General features: G+C 39.6%; 1 protein-coding gene across 4 annotated transcripts in view; it reads left to right on the top strand.

Moving 5' to 3' along the window:
* PLEKHG5 (pleckstrin homology and RhoGEF domain containing G5) overlaps positions 1-16,482 on the top strand; it is a 314,942-nt gene that overhangs the window by 267,494 nt on the left and 30,966 nt on the right. For 3 of the 4 annotated variants that reach the window (XM_075604980.1, XM_075604982.1, XM_075604981.1), the window contains one exon: positions 8,386-8,688. The exons of the other annotated variant lie outside the window; for it this stretch is intronic. In XM_075604980.1, the coding sequence (XP_075461095.1) occupies positions 8,386-8,688 (303 nt within the window). The remainder of the gene's footprint in view (positions 1-8,385; positions 8,689-16,482) is intronic. 4 annotated transcript variants of the gene reach the window in all.

The raw sequence follows: 16,482 nt of genomic DNA, 5'->3' as shown, positions 1-16,482 counted from the left end.
AGGGCCCCGCTCATACGGCGGGTTCCAGGCCGCCGCCGTAAAGTGGAAATCGCCATAAAGCGGGGCCCTGTATTGTACCTTTGAAAACAGAGATGCAGAGCTGTAAACCGACAGCTTCGCTGACAAATGGCATCTGACAAGGAGTAGCGCACGCACTAAAACTGTTGCTTAGTAACAGCCGGATACTCAACTGCTGAGCGCGTCATGCCGAAACTTGCCGGAAAAACGGAGCAAATGCTGAACCTAATGAATATGGACATACATTGGGAAACGCTGTATGAGCGGAATGCTGTAAAGCGGGGCCCTACTGTACATTTGACATTAAATATACCATACCATACCACACCACTCATTTAACCACTGTTATGGCAAAACGAGTCTTAATACTGTTGCGGCCCTTTTTATTCTCCTGCATCCCCCAAATTTTTTCGGGGATGTTTTCCGAATGTCACGCACTTTGCCGCGTTCATGCCCCATTCATGGCGAGACATCACTTATAGCGCTAATACAATGAAACCGCCTGCGGTGCCTAAAAATACTGGAACATGCCGCATCAACACTGCATCTGCCCGCGATTTTAAAAGTCGCGCTGAAACGTCCGCACGAGGCTGAAGGCGGCCGCCACTGTACTTTGCTCTCAATAGTTACTATTCATCAGTCTCCCTGCTGTAAAAGTTCTACAATACTGGGGCGGATCGACCGGTTCCTTGGGTCCGCGGATTTCAGTGGATAATTGTCAACAAGGACGAGTCGCGTTTTGCAGATTTTTATTATGGATGGATTGGTAGAATCCAACGCAATGCTGAGCCACGGATTGGATGCTATGAATCCGTCCACGGGTTGTATCCCATGGCGGATTTTGATCCGCACGGATTGAAACCGCCCAAATCCGTTTGTGGATTTTACACCACAAAACGGATTTTGGGGGTAACATCAGCGAAAACCCAGGATATGGATTGTGTGTGTGTGACACTGTGTGTGTGTGTGTGTGTGTGTGTGTGTGTGTGTGTGTGTGTGTGTGTGTGTGTGTGTGTGTGTGTGTGTGTGTGTGTGTGTGTGTGTGTGTGTGTGTGTGTGTGTGTAACACTGTAGGGGGGGGGAACCGAGAAAGAGAGGGGGAGCGGAGAAATAGGAGGGAGCGGAGAAACAGACAGGGGGAGGGGAGAGAGAGGAGGGAGCGGGACATTTTACTCCCGGGCAACGCCGGGTCTCTCAGCTAGTATATATATATATATATATATATATATATATATATATATATATATATATATATTCTGTTTGTTCATTTCTTTAAGCAATTTACCATCATCAACATTTTATATATTATAACATAAACGTTATGTTACCATTTGTATATGTATACACCTTACTCATTTTGTATAAATACTACAAATAGTTAGGGAATAGCAATAGTGATTAAGGAAATAACAATATATTAAATGTAATATATATATAATTTTTTTCCCCATTACTTAAACCTAATACTATTCAATTACAGATAGTACAATACTTAACATTGCACTCAAATGAAACTCTTTACATACAATGGAGCCTTACTTGTGACTAGTAGAAAAGTGAAACCCTAAGAAACCATCTCAGAGGTTGTGGACAAAAACCAAAAGTATAACGTACCTAAGGATTTACAGCAGGCCAAAAGAGGGAATATGCCACTAACACCCATTTTAGCAAATCACCTAATGGTTCAGTTAGCATTTGCTAGGGCAGCTCAGGCAAACAGGGAAAAACACACATCAGAACAAGATTTATACATGCTCATCCGCAGAAACTCAAGCTCATCTAGGAAATTGCCCTGGATTTCACTTTCTTAAATAGCCTCCATAACTCTTCATCTGGTTTTAAAAAATATGGCAATGCCATTAGTAAATCACATTTGACCAATACAAGCCAAATTTCAAGCACTTTATATAATTAGCTCGCATAGTAATTCGTACACACCAACTATGTTTGTTAAAGGTCGTGTGATATTTTTTGTTAGGAGACCTACATGAAAGTCCTGTGTATTTTGTATATACATCTACATCAGTTCTACGGAAGTTTCACCTATAAGGGTGAAACAAGAACCATTCCCCTGGTTTAAATTACTTAATTGGATATATCATTTAGATTTAATGTTCTAGTAACTATCCTCGATGAGGTGTGAATGAGTATAGGAGTATACAGTCATATTTATTGTCAATCAACATCCAATTGGATTGTGTTGTTTTTCTGGGTTGAGGTTTCTGATTGCTGCAGGAAAGGGGGGTGATTGCCCATCAAATTAATTATGTGTCACACACTATGGGGGATATTTCTATGTCTCCCGGCTGTAAAAGGTGCGGATAAATACTTCACCAGATTTATTTATTTTTTAAATACCTTTGATATAAATGGGGAACAGGTTTCTTGATACATTTGGTGCAGTTTTTGTTTTGTCCCAGTTTTGCAGCAGAGATATTATTAACAGCTCATATCCCAGAGGTGGCCAACTCCGTTCCTCAAGAGCCACCAACAAAACAGGTCAGGTTTTAAGGATTTCCCTGCTTCAGCACAGGTGGCTCAATCAGTGGCTCAATCCGTGGCTCAGTCAATGACGGATTGAGCCACCCGTGCCGAAGCAGGGATATCCCTAATACCTGGCCTGTAGGTGGCCCTTGAGGACCGGAGTTGGCCACCCCTGATCTATCCAATTCAATATACAGTGAAGCCCCTTCTCCATGTCAGTAATGGCTACCAGCCCCATTTATTTAAACTGAGCTGAGAGCGTTCTCACACATGGAAAAGCAGCTTGGCAGAATAATAAATAATGTTATAATTAATTCTACTTCAAGGCGCCAACATTTTAATTCCATATACTGTACAATCAGGGCTTCTTAGTCAGTGATAACGCAGGAAAGGAAACTGCTCACGGAATGAATATGAAAAACTAACAGGAATACAGCATCTTTAGATAAGCCGTTTGCGTTGCTGCCTCATGGTATGACTGAAACAGGGCCATTTACAGGCGGAACATCATGCAAAATGCTTGACGTCTAAAATGCTTAAAATCTTACTGTCATTTACCCAATATGATTTACTAAAGGTTTTCTCATGTTGTTTTTTTTTTTTTAAACTAGCTTCTTAATAGTAGGCAAATTACTAAAATGGGGCATGTACTATATAGATTTAGAGGGTCTCCCTCTGCGCTAATAATTAACCCCAATTTATTGTAAAAAAGGATTTCTCAAAACTGGCATAAACTTAAAAATCGATTGCATTATAGCTTTAGTAAGTGACCCCCCCGCCCTAAATGTCTTTGCTTTTAAATTCCCTTTCTCCTGATTAATTGCTATCAACTCCAAATAGAAGTAAATCAATCATGGGAGCCATCCAGTCCACTGTCAGGTGAGTGCATTAGTCATTACATTGATCTTGGGTGCAATTAAAAGAACTGAAAAGAAAGTGCTAACAAGCCAATTAACTCAATAGAATACAAGGGACAATTTCCCAAATGTTAGCATGGGTGAAAAGAAGAAAAGAAAGATACTGCATATTTAATTAGGTAATGGTGAAATAAACAGAAAGGAACGGCAAAGACAACTTACAGTATAACCCACGTTATTATGTGCAGTGTGCCTGCCTAGCAAGCTGAGTCTGATGTACAGTATGTGGACGTTTCGAAGTGCTAGTGTCTCTTTACTCTGTGGGAGTCCTATGCATTGGGAAGAAGGAAGAGAACATTAGAAACAGCAGTGATTATGTAACAAGATTTTAGAATAACAGATTCCTATTGTATCCAGTGGTGCCTCTTTCTTTGATAAATCGGGTGCAGTTGTTTTGCTCCTTGTTATGCTCTAGTTTGGCAGAAGAGAGACTTTCATGTAAAAAAAAAAAATCTAAACTGCAGGGATAAGCAACTTATTAATAAGTGAATTTATCAAACTTTCCCTTTGCAAAGCTATTGCAAAAAGAAACAAAAAAAAGCTGCTCAAGAATGAAAATCCCATTAAGGCTGTGCTTATAGTGCCTGGCGATGGCGACGCGACGTCGCTACAAAACAAATCAATTGACTCAGTCGCAAGGGCTTTTATTAAGCGAGATGGCGACGGAGCGACCAAAAATGTTGAAGCCAGGTAAATTTGATTTTTTAGAGACAGTCGCCACATGTGACTGTCTCTAAACCAAACAGAGAGCGCTGCCCGCCCCCTTCGTGACATCACTGGCTTTGTCGCCAGCGATGTCGCTGAAAACCAAATGACTACTTTTGCTAATGGCGACGGGTGAAGTGATCGGTCGCCGTCGCCAGCACTATAAGCGCGGCGTAAGAAATGCAATTTTTGTTGGTATATTTGGAACATTTCGGTGTACTCCGTGTGTGAAGTAACATTCATATCAGGAAAGCTCATGCAGCCTGACACAGTATCGTTATTTACAGCTTAATGAGGATGTCAAGATTGTGGCGACTACATTTTTCATTGTTTTCATGTAAACACGTTGTCGTCATTGATCTTTGTCATTTTCCTGCAGCAGTTACCAGAAAGAACCTCTGCTTTAGATTATATTTATTACAGGGCCAGGGAACACTGTTTGATTAAAAGCAAAACCGTTATGGTTCAGGGCTGGCTACAATAATTAAATTCTAATTAATGATCGACGCAATAAAGCCACCGTGAACTAAAATGGTTAATCCAGTCAGCAAAGTGCAATTACGGTACAGTACAATGAATTATAAAGTGTGATCGTAATTGGTAGCTCCAAGATTTGCAAAATATATATTTGTATTCTTTAATTTTATTTTATGATACAGGCGGTCTCCTAGCTCAGTGCTATTGTTAGTGTCCAAGGGCTTCTGTTTAGGCCTCCGGAATAGATTCCTCGTGCAGATTTGCATTCCTTGCTCTTTCTTTCTTCTCTTTTGCACCTGACATACTGCACTTTATGCCTCTCCATACAGGTGGAAGAAAGGTCATCTCAGTGGGTCACACCATAACCTGCATTGTCTAACCTAGAGGTGGCCAACCCCAGTCCTCAAGGGCCACCAACAGGTCAGGATATCCCTGCATCAGCACAGGTGGCTCAATCATAATGACAGCCACTGATTGAGCCAGCTGTGCTGAAGCAGAGATATCCTTAAAACCTGACCTGTTGGTGGCCCTTGAGAACTGGAGTTGACCACCTCTGATCTAACACAGGGGTGCACAAACTTTTTAGTTCATGCTCCCCCTTGCCTGCGCCCCCCCCCCTCCTTACCTGCTCTCTGGCTCCACGCGTCATATGATGTCACAACATCATGTGACGCATTGCCATTTGATCCCGCGGCGTAATTTGACGACACATTGTCATGGCGAAGTGTCACTGAGGAGCCGGCTGGGAGCAGGTAAGGGAAGTTGCTGAGGGCTCGAGCCTCCCCCGGCATATAATTTACCTGGGGGAAGAGAGCCGGGGCTCTGCAACCGCCGCGCCCCCCCTAGAAAATCCCATGCCCCCCAGTTTGCGCAACCCCTGATCTAACCCATTAAGGAATGTTGTTTAGCTTTTAACTGTCAAATTACAATAGTTCTGGTGATTGAGTTCTTTTATGCATAACGTATCAGTTATGTTTATCCAGTGCACAGTTTTTAAGGTAACTAAATAAATTTAACCTGACACCTAATAATGCATCTGTATTTGTGTTTATTCTGTTTTAGTTGGGTAATCTGCTTTAAATGTTTCATTACTTTCCAGTTCAAAGTGCATGAAAAGCTGATGCTCATAAATACTTGAAATGCTTATTTAGGCAACACAGATGTGTACTGCTGATTCATTGAGGAGTGCTACAGTATGTTACAACAAGAGATTGGGGCTCTGTTTAGTTAGATGGGCTGATGTTTCATGGGGTTTAAAGTTGGAAGAAAATGAAATAATATGAAGTCAACTTGCTAACATGTATTCCTGTTATTATTCTGCATTTGTATGAAAGGTAGAGACCTGCTGAAATATTGGTTAATATATTTTCTGTTTCATTAGTCTTTTTTTTTTAACTTCCTGGTTGTGCAGAATATAACTTGGGTGAGTGGCCAAGCATATCATATTCAAATGATGCATTGTACTTTGGTTGTAGGTGGGGATATTGCAGTACAGTGCAATTTTTCCACTCTTCACTAAAGTGGCTTGTCACATCTTTCACAGAACTGTCAACATGTTAGTCTTAATGATATAACTGTTTTCTTTAACCCATCATCCCATTCTCCTTTTCTTTTTGCTTCCATCTGCCCTCCCCATTCCCTCTTCTTTTATTCGTCCACATCCACCCCTTGCTTCTCTTTGTCCATTAATCTTTTGATCTCCTAGTCAATCCTCCAACATCTATAATTCTTTACACAAATCCATCCGGAATGCTGCTGATGGTAAATACTGTAGTTTGGTCGTATGGAAACCAATAGAAGTGGTTCAAAATCTAGAGGAAGCCTGTACCTAGTTCCAAACCACTCAGAAAGCATCACTCTTGATTCTCTTTGTGACATGCATCAGTTGAGGGAAGAAGTCAGGGTTTCTCTAATGGCTGAGTACGAGCAGAGGACAGACTTCCACTGATCCTCTTCTACAGATCTCAAAACCTATCTGTTTTCCATATTGCCATTCCCCATCTTGCCTCAATGCTCCCTTTAAAGACCATACTGGTCCCTCATGGACAGGTAGAAAAATACAGCATTAATTAGTTCATTGGTATTCAAATTTAATTGCGGGGATTACAGGCTCCACAAAATGGAGCAAAACTTTACCATGGAAATTCCTAAAGCAACAGACGTGTGGGTATCCGTGTTGGTCCTTTTTTCCATGTAGTAACAAAGGAAGGAGAAGGTGTAGGTGGTATGATACCTTTTATTGAACCAACAATTAGTTGATATGTTACAGGCTTTCAAACCTCTCAGGGTCCTTTGATGGTCCAACTACTTGTTGGTTCAATAAAATGTATAATTCCACCTACTGTACATGGAGCAACAGAAGGTTTCATGGTGAGACAGAGGAGAAGTTACAGTGTGAATGACATCTCTCTTACAAGGTCAAGAGTTATCAGTAGTGACCAGTGAACACAGAATTATTTAAGAGACGGTACTCAACTGGAAGCTCCGTAGGGGAGAAACACACCCATCTGCTTTTGAGTTTTCAAGCCCTTACAAATCTGCAAAGAAACTAACAGCTAGAGACTTGATTAAAAGGCAATAAACTACATGCTCTTCATTTTATAGTATAATTGCCAGATATCAAAATGTAATGTACTTCAAGTACTCACTTATTATCTCATGAAGTCACTGCCTATTTCAAGACTATTGTAAGTTTTGGCAAATTTAGACTACAAAGTCATAAACTGCAGCATAAAGGGGAGAAGGAGTGACTCAGCAAGTAAGGACACTGACTCTGTAAACATTTACACTGAGTTTGAATCAGGAGAACCTCGTTCAAATCCCTGTGTCAGCACCATGAGCAAGTCACTTTATCTCCCTGTGCCTCAGGCACCAAAATCATAACTTATAAACTCATACAGACGGTGCCTGTAAAAACTCCTGTGTGCTGCGTACCGCGCACTATATCGTAATTATGAAGCGCTTTGAGTCCCATTGGGAGACTACATGAAATAAAAATAACATGATTATTATTAGTATAAAAAATATTAGAGAAATTAACTGGTTTTGCTGGTTTTCCATTCAAAAGCAACTACTCAAAAATTAACAATAACGTAATTAATTTAAACTTTCTCTAAAATACATAGATGATATTACAATAACATATGAAATTATAAAGCAAAATGAGGAAAACATTGCTTTTTTAAACCAATAAAATGTGACAGGTGCATTTAGCATAGAATATGTATGTAGAGGAGATTGTTTTAATGTATGATAAATCTACACAGTACTCCCTTTTTATAGCTGTTCCCTCATAAACAGTACAAAATAGCATTTTTCGCTAAGTAAATAAATTAGTGTACTTGTTTCCATAGAGAGTGCAATCAAAAACCGAGCAGCTCAAAACTTTGCTCTCTGATAATTGCAACTACCTCATATATCGGTCACTAGGGGTTTTCTCAGTCACTGTATCAAAGGTGAATCATGCTCCTGAAGCATTTTTGTTATTAAGTGACCGTTCACACAAGACCAGAGAAAATCACATCACAAGAAGAGACAGAAGCAGGACTAGCATTCTGAGGAGATGTGTAGCTACTGTACAGTTGATAATATACTATTTATGATATCTCTGGAATTTTAAATGGAAGCAGTTATGTATATGTACATCATTTTGTAGAGCTACTGTACTTTTCAAGACAATGTAGACCAATACTGGCTAGTTATAGGTCAGAAATAGCATATTGTACAGATAAAGTATGTTCCTGATAACTTCTTTATTTTACATTTATCTGAACACAATATAAAGAAAATGAAAGGACTACGCACTAAAACCTGGCATGTCCAAGAAGAAAGATCTGACAAGATTGCCGGAGAGGACTATCTGACACACTTCAGTGGTCTTAACCACTGCTCCAATGTTGGTCCCGATAAAGAGTTTGTACATGTTGCATCAGGACTTGTGGCAGAAAGAGTCCAGCTGTATAATTCGCAGGTATCTTCTAAGAATGACGCTGTGGAGACTATACAGAATCCCCCTATCACTGAACCAAGTAAAACTCAGAACAGCATTTACCCAACAGACGAGAGGGAGCTAAGCAAGAACTTTGAGGTATATCAAAAATATGATAATTGTATTGTATATTACTTTATTTATGATCTACTTGTCAGTGAGGTATAGGGTCCAAAGCATAATTGAATAAAGTAGTGCTTGAGCCTTCATTCTCATTGTGAAGCGTGTGGTGTGAATACTGGATTTTTACAATAAATATTAAAATGACAACTTAACATATTTTATTTTTGAAAATGTGTGTATGAAATTGAATTATTTCACATTGAACTGGATAATGTGCCTCACTCGTAAAAGGTAGTAGCAATGGTGCTTAAAATCAGTGGTTCAAGTTTAGCATTCCTCTTTTTAGGAAGAATAGCTGCAATGTTTAAGATACATCATTATTGCCCGTAAGTGAGCAGTAACATGGTGTTGGACTATATTGTTGGATATCAGTTTCTGTGAAATCGGAGAAGGGGAAGGGAGGTGTTTGGTACTGCACAAGAAAAGGGCCTGTGATTATGTGTTTTTTAAAAGATGTTATCTGGGAAAAATTGTAGTGTGATACTCCATTATACCACCGTTACTAACTAACCAGCCCATTCTTGCAGCAACACCTGTTCTCCGTTCTCTGCACTGTTTGCCTGTAAGGCTGCGTCCATACAGCCTTCGCCCGCACGGAGGTGTGCGCTCCGTGACGTCACCCGCGTGAAGCGGGTGCATTTTCCGGACATGGTAGACACACTGTTGGGGGGGGGGGGTGTCTGTGATGTCACGGAGCTATTCGCCCTCATTGGGCGCACCGCTAACGTGACTTGTCCGTCGCGCCGAGAAACCAGTTTCAACTCATTCCTCGTGCTGTCGCCCACGCGGTCTATGGGCGCGATCAATGCCTTAAGGCAATGTGATCACGCCGCGTGCGGACGCCTCCGCTACCTGAAGGAGCTCCTGATTCCCTACATTCCCACTCGCTCACTTTCATCCACAGGTGAAGGACTAACAGTTTCCGGAATCTCCCTAATTTCTTGAAATGAATGAATGAAACGTTATCTAAATGAGCTAGTAGTTTTAGTGTAAAAGATTGGACTTTGAACATTAGCAATAATGTTCTCTCATTGGGTGGCTTTAGCTTTTTACATGCCCAGCAATATCAGTTGCATGGTATAATGCCCCTACAGAAGGAATGCAACTAATTCACTGAATATGAGTGCCATTTCAATGTTAGTGTACAGTATAGCAATTAAGATAGATTCCATGATTATTATAGTTAAAACTCCAATATTTACTTTCTGTTGCAATTCCACTTTTGAAGGCAAAATGGTTTCTAAAGCCAACAGATACTCAACAGACCTGACACTAGATCTTGTTGTCCCTTGACCTTATCAGTGACACTCTCAATCAATCTATAGTTACTTTCACAACGACTGAATAGGCTGAAAGGTTATCTATTCAAACAATGATTATTGAGATATTGACGGAATTGTTGCAGCTACAATCTTATTGTTTGCTTTTGACTTTCACTTTGTTCATAATTCAGACTCTGCACAGGTCTAAATAATTGAATTTGAGGAAATGTTGTGTTTTTTTCGATGAGATATTAATACCTTACGTCTTAGCCTGTATCTTTAGGCAACATTTATTAACAGTATTTTATTTGCACTCAAATGGGGACAGTATTTAATTACATTTCTATCTGTTCATTTTAGAATTAGAGACTATATTTCCAACTTTGTGTCAGTACAAAGTTCTAGTAGCCGCATTGATCTTGGAGAAGTGTAGAGCAGTGGTGCGCAAACTGGGGGGTGTGCCCCCCAGGGGTAATGGGAGAATTTCTAGGGGGGACGCGGGCAGTTGCAGAGGCCCCGTGCTCTTCCCCACGGCATTTAAATTAAATGCCGGGGGAGGCGTGAAGCCTCTGTAACTCACTTACCTGCTGCCAGCCGGGTCTTCGGCGAAGCATCGCCATGGCAACGCGCGTCGAACGACGTAGTGGGGTCACGTGACGTCACATGACCCGCGACATCATTTGACGCCGAGCCATTGGGAGAGGGGGGCCGCGAACGCAGCGGCTCCCGGCAAAGGGGGCACAGTTCAAGAAGTTTGCGCACCCCTGGTGTTGAGTCGTCATTTGTTCTACACATGAAGACGAGTCCAATGAGGTTGCAAACTCTGAATATGTTATTGCACCTATTTCTCCATTCTGATTCATTGAAAGGTATTACAACTAACAACAAATCTAGTTATGCATTGTAATTTTATGGAAGAGAGGTACACTTGTGATTGAAGCATTGACCTCCTAAGTAGTAAAGATGTCTTCAAGAACCATTCCAGTTTAGAGGTAATAACCAGTGTCGGCTCCATGTGACTTTTAACATGTCTTGTTTTGTTCCTGTTCTTAAGGTATCAAAGTGTAAATTATTCATTCTAAAAACCTAATGGAAGAGCAAAGCCACAAAACTATTAATTGCACCAGTCTGTCATATATAGTTTCTAACAGTGAGGATTATTTAATATTTACCCATTCTGTGCCAGAACAAAAGACAGACTCTAAACCAGGGGTGGCCAACTCCAGTCCTCAAGTGCCACCAACAGGTAAGGTTTTCAGGATATCCCTGCTTCAGCATGGGTGATTCAATCAGTGGCTCATTAGAAAACAACTGTGCTAAAGCAGGGATATCCTGAAAACCTGACCTGCTGGTGGTCCTTGAGGACGAAAGCTGGCCGCCCCGCTCTAAACTATTACTTTGACTCTGAGAGAAATTCATGTGTTATACTATGTAATTAGCCTGATTTGGGATTGCACCTCTTCCTTTAAACCAAGAGAAGTGATTAGAACAAGAGGTCATGCTCTAAAGCTGGAGGGTTGCACTTGGGGGAAATGTGGGGAAGTAGATCTTCACGGAAAGGGTGGTGGATTTGCGGAGTAGACTCCCGACAGAGGTGGTAGAGGCGAATATAGTTAGGGAATTAAACATTGCTTGGGACAGCTAGAAGGATTTTCTAAATACAGGGTATGAACGAACGTCAGCTAACAAACGGTCTTAGGTTTTGCGACCTTCGGAAGAATGGGCAAACAAACTGGGCCAAGTGCGTCTCTTCTGCTATCAAATTCTATACTTCTATGTTTCCTCACTTTCTATTGATTTAAATGAGAACGTGTGGTCTTTGCTGCTTGTCTCTGTGGCACAAGAAGATGACATTAAGTTATTCAGCTTGTCTGGTAGGAGGCAAAATAGGAGTTAACTGAAACTGTATGTTATCTTATGTCTTAAAATAAGCCTGGGAGTATCACTGCCATATTTTGTTAAGGCAGACAATGTTTAAGTCACTGGCAGCTGACTTTTCTTCCTTGTCTCACATAAGTAGTCTGGCCTTGTTGGGAAAATAAATCGAAACTATATCAGTCCTTAGGAGAGATCAACAAGATTTATTTTTCATGCTTTTTGCAAATGGGTTTTGGGAGCTTTTGTCCTTAGAAACACATTCCAGGACCATTCACCTGCGCATTCGTCTCAAGTCACCTTGTTTATATACATAACAGCTATTTAAAAAAAAAAAAAAAAGAGTATTTTAAATTAATGAGTGAGGATAAACAGCTGCACAACAAACTCATCTAAATCCTTCCATTAGGATTAAAGGACAAAGTTTTAGAATTGGCTAATTTTTTTTACACCAAATTAGTAATCTATGCAACTTTATACGGTCATACCATGCCGCTTGGTATTTTGCTTGATTAAATATAAATACATTTCCTGCTTTTGAAAATTTTGCGTACTTTTTGCATCTGTTGCTGTTCACTTATTGCTTATTAAGTAGAACTAGTAATGTTATTGAATTTAAAGCATAGTGATCAATACCTATGTATTTTTCTTTTAATTTTAAGATCTATATACTGTATGACATGGTATGTATTCTCCAGATCTAACTATCTATGCAGTATACGTAAGCTTGTTGTGCCTGCAGTAAGACAACATGCATAAAATATATTAGATCTGTGGCTCTTAACCTTTTTTGAGCACTTGCACACTGGATACATTTTTTTTAAATCTCGTGACACCCTGCTTATCAGACCACACGCAATCCTTCTCGCTCACTTGCATCACACTCACCATCCTTACACGCACAAACTCGCCACACTCACCCCTTCTTACAGATTCACACTTCATACTTACCCTTACTCTCAACACGCCACATTCACAGCCGGGAAGCTGTGGTCCACCTTTCCTTTTTCTTTGCGCCGGGCTGCGAGAGGAGAGAGAGTAGAGGCAGATCACAGCCTCCCAGTCCCAAGATAATGCAGAACATGCCAGCTGAGCGGCCAGCGGAGTGCTTCCCCCCCGGAGGTCGCGGCACCCTTGGAAGACGGCTGCGTTACTCTGGTTGAGAAACACTGTATTAGATAAATACAGATGTCTTGTATTTAGTCAAGAATCATGTGCATGTAGTCATTCAAAGAACCTTCACAAAAAGAAAGAAACATAAAGCCTAAATGGAAAATGGCAAACACACAGCAGGGCTGTTAGACAGAAAGCAGTTACCTAAACTAGATGTGTTATATACATTAATTGGATATTATAAAGCAGAGGAGTAGCACTCTGTAAGTCACATGTAGGTCAAGGCTTTACATGCAAGGTTTTTAGCAGGACGTACCTTTTTGTCTGTCACTTTTTCTAAGTGTGTTATATAGCTGCAATAGCTCACATGGGCATTTACAGCGTGCTGACGTTTTCCCACTGGGGGGGAGGGGATTCACAAAGCTCAGATAACGGGTATCGGAGCTTGATTGGCGTTAACTGCCAATAACTTGAATGGGAGTCAATGCCGATTCAGCTCCAACATCTGTTATCGGAGCTTCGTTAATTCCACCTATAGCTTTCCTTAGGTATATTATACTAACACTCCGTCCCTAAACTACTACAGCTTTTTTTATTTTTTGGATAGGTTTCCAATAATATATTCCAACCTTTCTAACCCAATTTAAAATAGTGCTGTACATTTAAAGTAGCAGTGCATCCCCATATTTTTGTAAAATCGGTCACAGAACCACAGCACTGTTAAATATGCCAAAAATATGAATTTTTTAAAATATATCTAAACCTCATGAGAAACAATATGCTTTTAATTGATTCACAAAATTACTGTGGGAGGAAACAGTAAACCATTAAAGATAACAATCCGCTCAATCCCAAAGCCGCTTTTTAATTTTATGCATAGATAAAATACTACGCTGCAGAGGGATAATATTTCCTAGGTCAACAACTTTGTATGCAAGGTACAGTAAGGTCCTCACATAAGGATCCCTATGAATTGCACTCAAAGTACATACAGTTGTGTGAAAAAGAAAGCACACTGTCTTTGAATTCCATGGTTTTACATATCAGGACATAATAACAATCATCTGTTCCTTAGCAGGTCTTAAAATTAGGTAAATACAACATCAGATGAACAACAACACATGACATGTTACACCGTGTCATGATTTATTTAACAAAAATAAAGCCATATGATTATATGATAATCTAGAAATACAAATATTCCTATAGAGAGAGTATGTAATATACTTCATATGTACCACTAACAATGTATCTATGAAAACAATACAAAACAGATCAAAACTGCAGCACTCACAGGTGAAAAAAAGAGAATTTAATCCAAAATCATCAGGCAGTCAGACAAAAACCCAGAGCGACGCACATTTCAGACCCACTGGTCTTTTCTCAAGCTCTGTCAAAACAAAAAACAATAAAGTTTTATTATTCATTAACAACGACGCTTTAAGCATTATATACTGTACAGTGTGATTTAAAATCTCCGTTATTGAGGCAGCACATTGCTACTAACCTATGGTGAGTATAATATTCAAACTTATTGGATTGGTATAGCAGTATTATTTGTATCAGATATTAGGCATAGCAGGTACTTACAATGGTAGGTTTGGCCTGAGGTGTATTTAATTCCCTCTTATAGGATCAATCATATATAGGCTGATATTGAGGTAATTCTCCTCAGGTGAATTAGAAATAGGAATATTTGTATTTCTTGATTATCAAATCAACTATATATATATATATATATATATATATATATATATATATATATATATATTTATATATATATATTTTTTTTTTTAAATTAGATCAACGTCTAAAACATACAAGTACATATTATTGGATTAATGTCATAAAATAAAATGAAAAAAACCCTGTAAATGTGTACTTTATCATATAAGTAGCTATTACAAGGCAGAACCATCTTTTGTCTTCCAAGAGATGTGAGAAAGTTGCAGCAGAAGCTACATTAAGTGTTCTGCGGATAGCGGGTGACAAAGCTTTCTGACAATCCACATGTCTGCTTATAGGGAGCAAAACTGTTTTAGTCATGAACCATCTGTTCTATTGAAACAAGAAGCAAGGAAAGTATTTTCGCTTATCAATTATCATCTTATATATATGAGCCATATGGGAATCTTTGGCAGCCAATATCTCCTTTCACAGAGTGACGAGAATGTCTAGATTTCAGCTACAGATTTTTAGCAGCTCACATAATGCTCTAAAAAAAATCAGAAAGGTGGAGTTGTGAGGAGGTAGCCACTGTGCTTTACTTCATATCGGTAGAACATGTTATTGGTTGAAAATGACTGTCTTCACCTCTTGAAACCCTTTTTGGTGCCAGTGAGTGATGCAAAATCACGTGTTGCAGGTCCCTCTGGCAGTAATGGGTTTAAGCCAAATAGAACCTGTAATCAGCAAAGCTAAATAAGTAGTTGGTTAGAGTGCAAATTCCTCATAGCTATACTGATCATGGAGATGTGGAGATACATTGCAGATGTCACGTTAGAAAACAAATACTCACCTTGACTTTAAAAATTGTACTCCATTCTTTACTTAGTTACTAAGAGAAGCAGTATACATAGTATTTTTTTGTATTGTGCTTTCCACAGTTTCTGGCATGAATTTGCAAAGTCATTAAATATCATTTCAATTGTGTAACTGATATTATTATGAATAGTAATAATAGATACACTGCTGAAACGGTAAGATAGGTTGCTTAGTGGAATATCATAATAAAAAATTAAAAAAAAGATTGGCTACTGATTACAGTACTGAATATCTTCACAAAGTCACTGTTATTACTAGGACTGTGACTCAAAGATACCTGTTTATTTCACAAAGAGAAGCTGTGACCAATAGGGCAGCTTTGCTACCAGACGCTTTTCCTATTTGTAGAGTAGGGAGTTGGTGGGGATTGGAGAATCCTATTTTGATAGAATACTCATTGATTTGTATTCCTCCCGAAACACTTACTATACATGTGGAGATATACATCCGAACATACCCGAGATACCTAGAAATATTTTATTATTTAATAATATAATATACTTTTCGGCTATTGGATTTTAAAAAAAAATAATTAAGCCAAACTTAGGCAAAGTGAATTTGGGTAACTTTTCCAATCTCTGCCCATAATGGTGTTTGAGTATTTGAGGCGCTGGTCGGTGTTCTAGGCCGCACCTTTGCGGTGGAGGCAGGACTTGGCTGCGCACCTTTGGACCCTTTATATAATTACGAGCATGCTGGCAGAGTGGGGAGTTTTTGGTGTTTACATTCTCAGTAAAGCTGCTGCCAATTTGAACTCCAAGCTTGGTTGTTTGGTGTGTTTGTTTATGCAGTACGGGTTTGGGCATTTACAGGGGTTGGGAAGTGCTTGAAGGCTCCAGGGTCTTGCATAAACATTTGTACTTGCATAGCACAAAGTGCCAGCAGCAGAAACAATTTTATTTCTTTGACAGTCATTAATGTCCGTGCTTCACCTTCTCCATGAACACTATGTTTTTCAAATGTTATGTGTCAAGCT

This window comes from Ascaphus truei, chromosome 6 (genome assembly GCF_040206685.1).
Source record: "Ascaphus truei isolate aAscTru1 chromosome 6, aAscTru1.hap1, whole genome shotgun sequence".
Taxonomy (NCBI): Eukaryota; Metazoa; Chordata; class Amphibia; order Anura; family Ascaphidae; genus Ascaphus; species Ascaphus truei.
The sequence above is the reverse complement of the archived record's forward strand: the minus strand, read 5'-3'. Positions and strand labels throughout refer to the sequence as shown.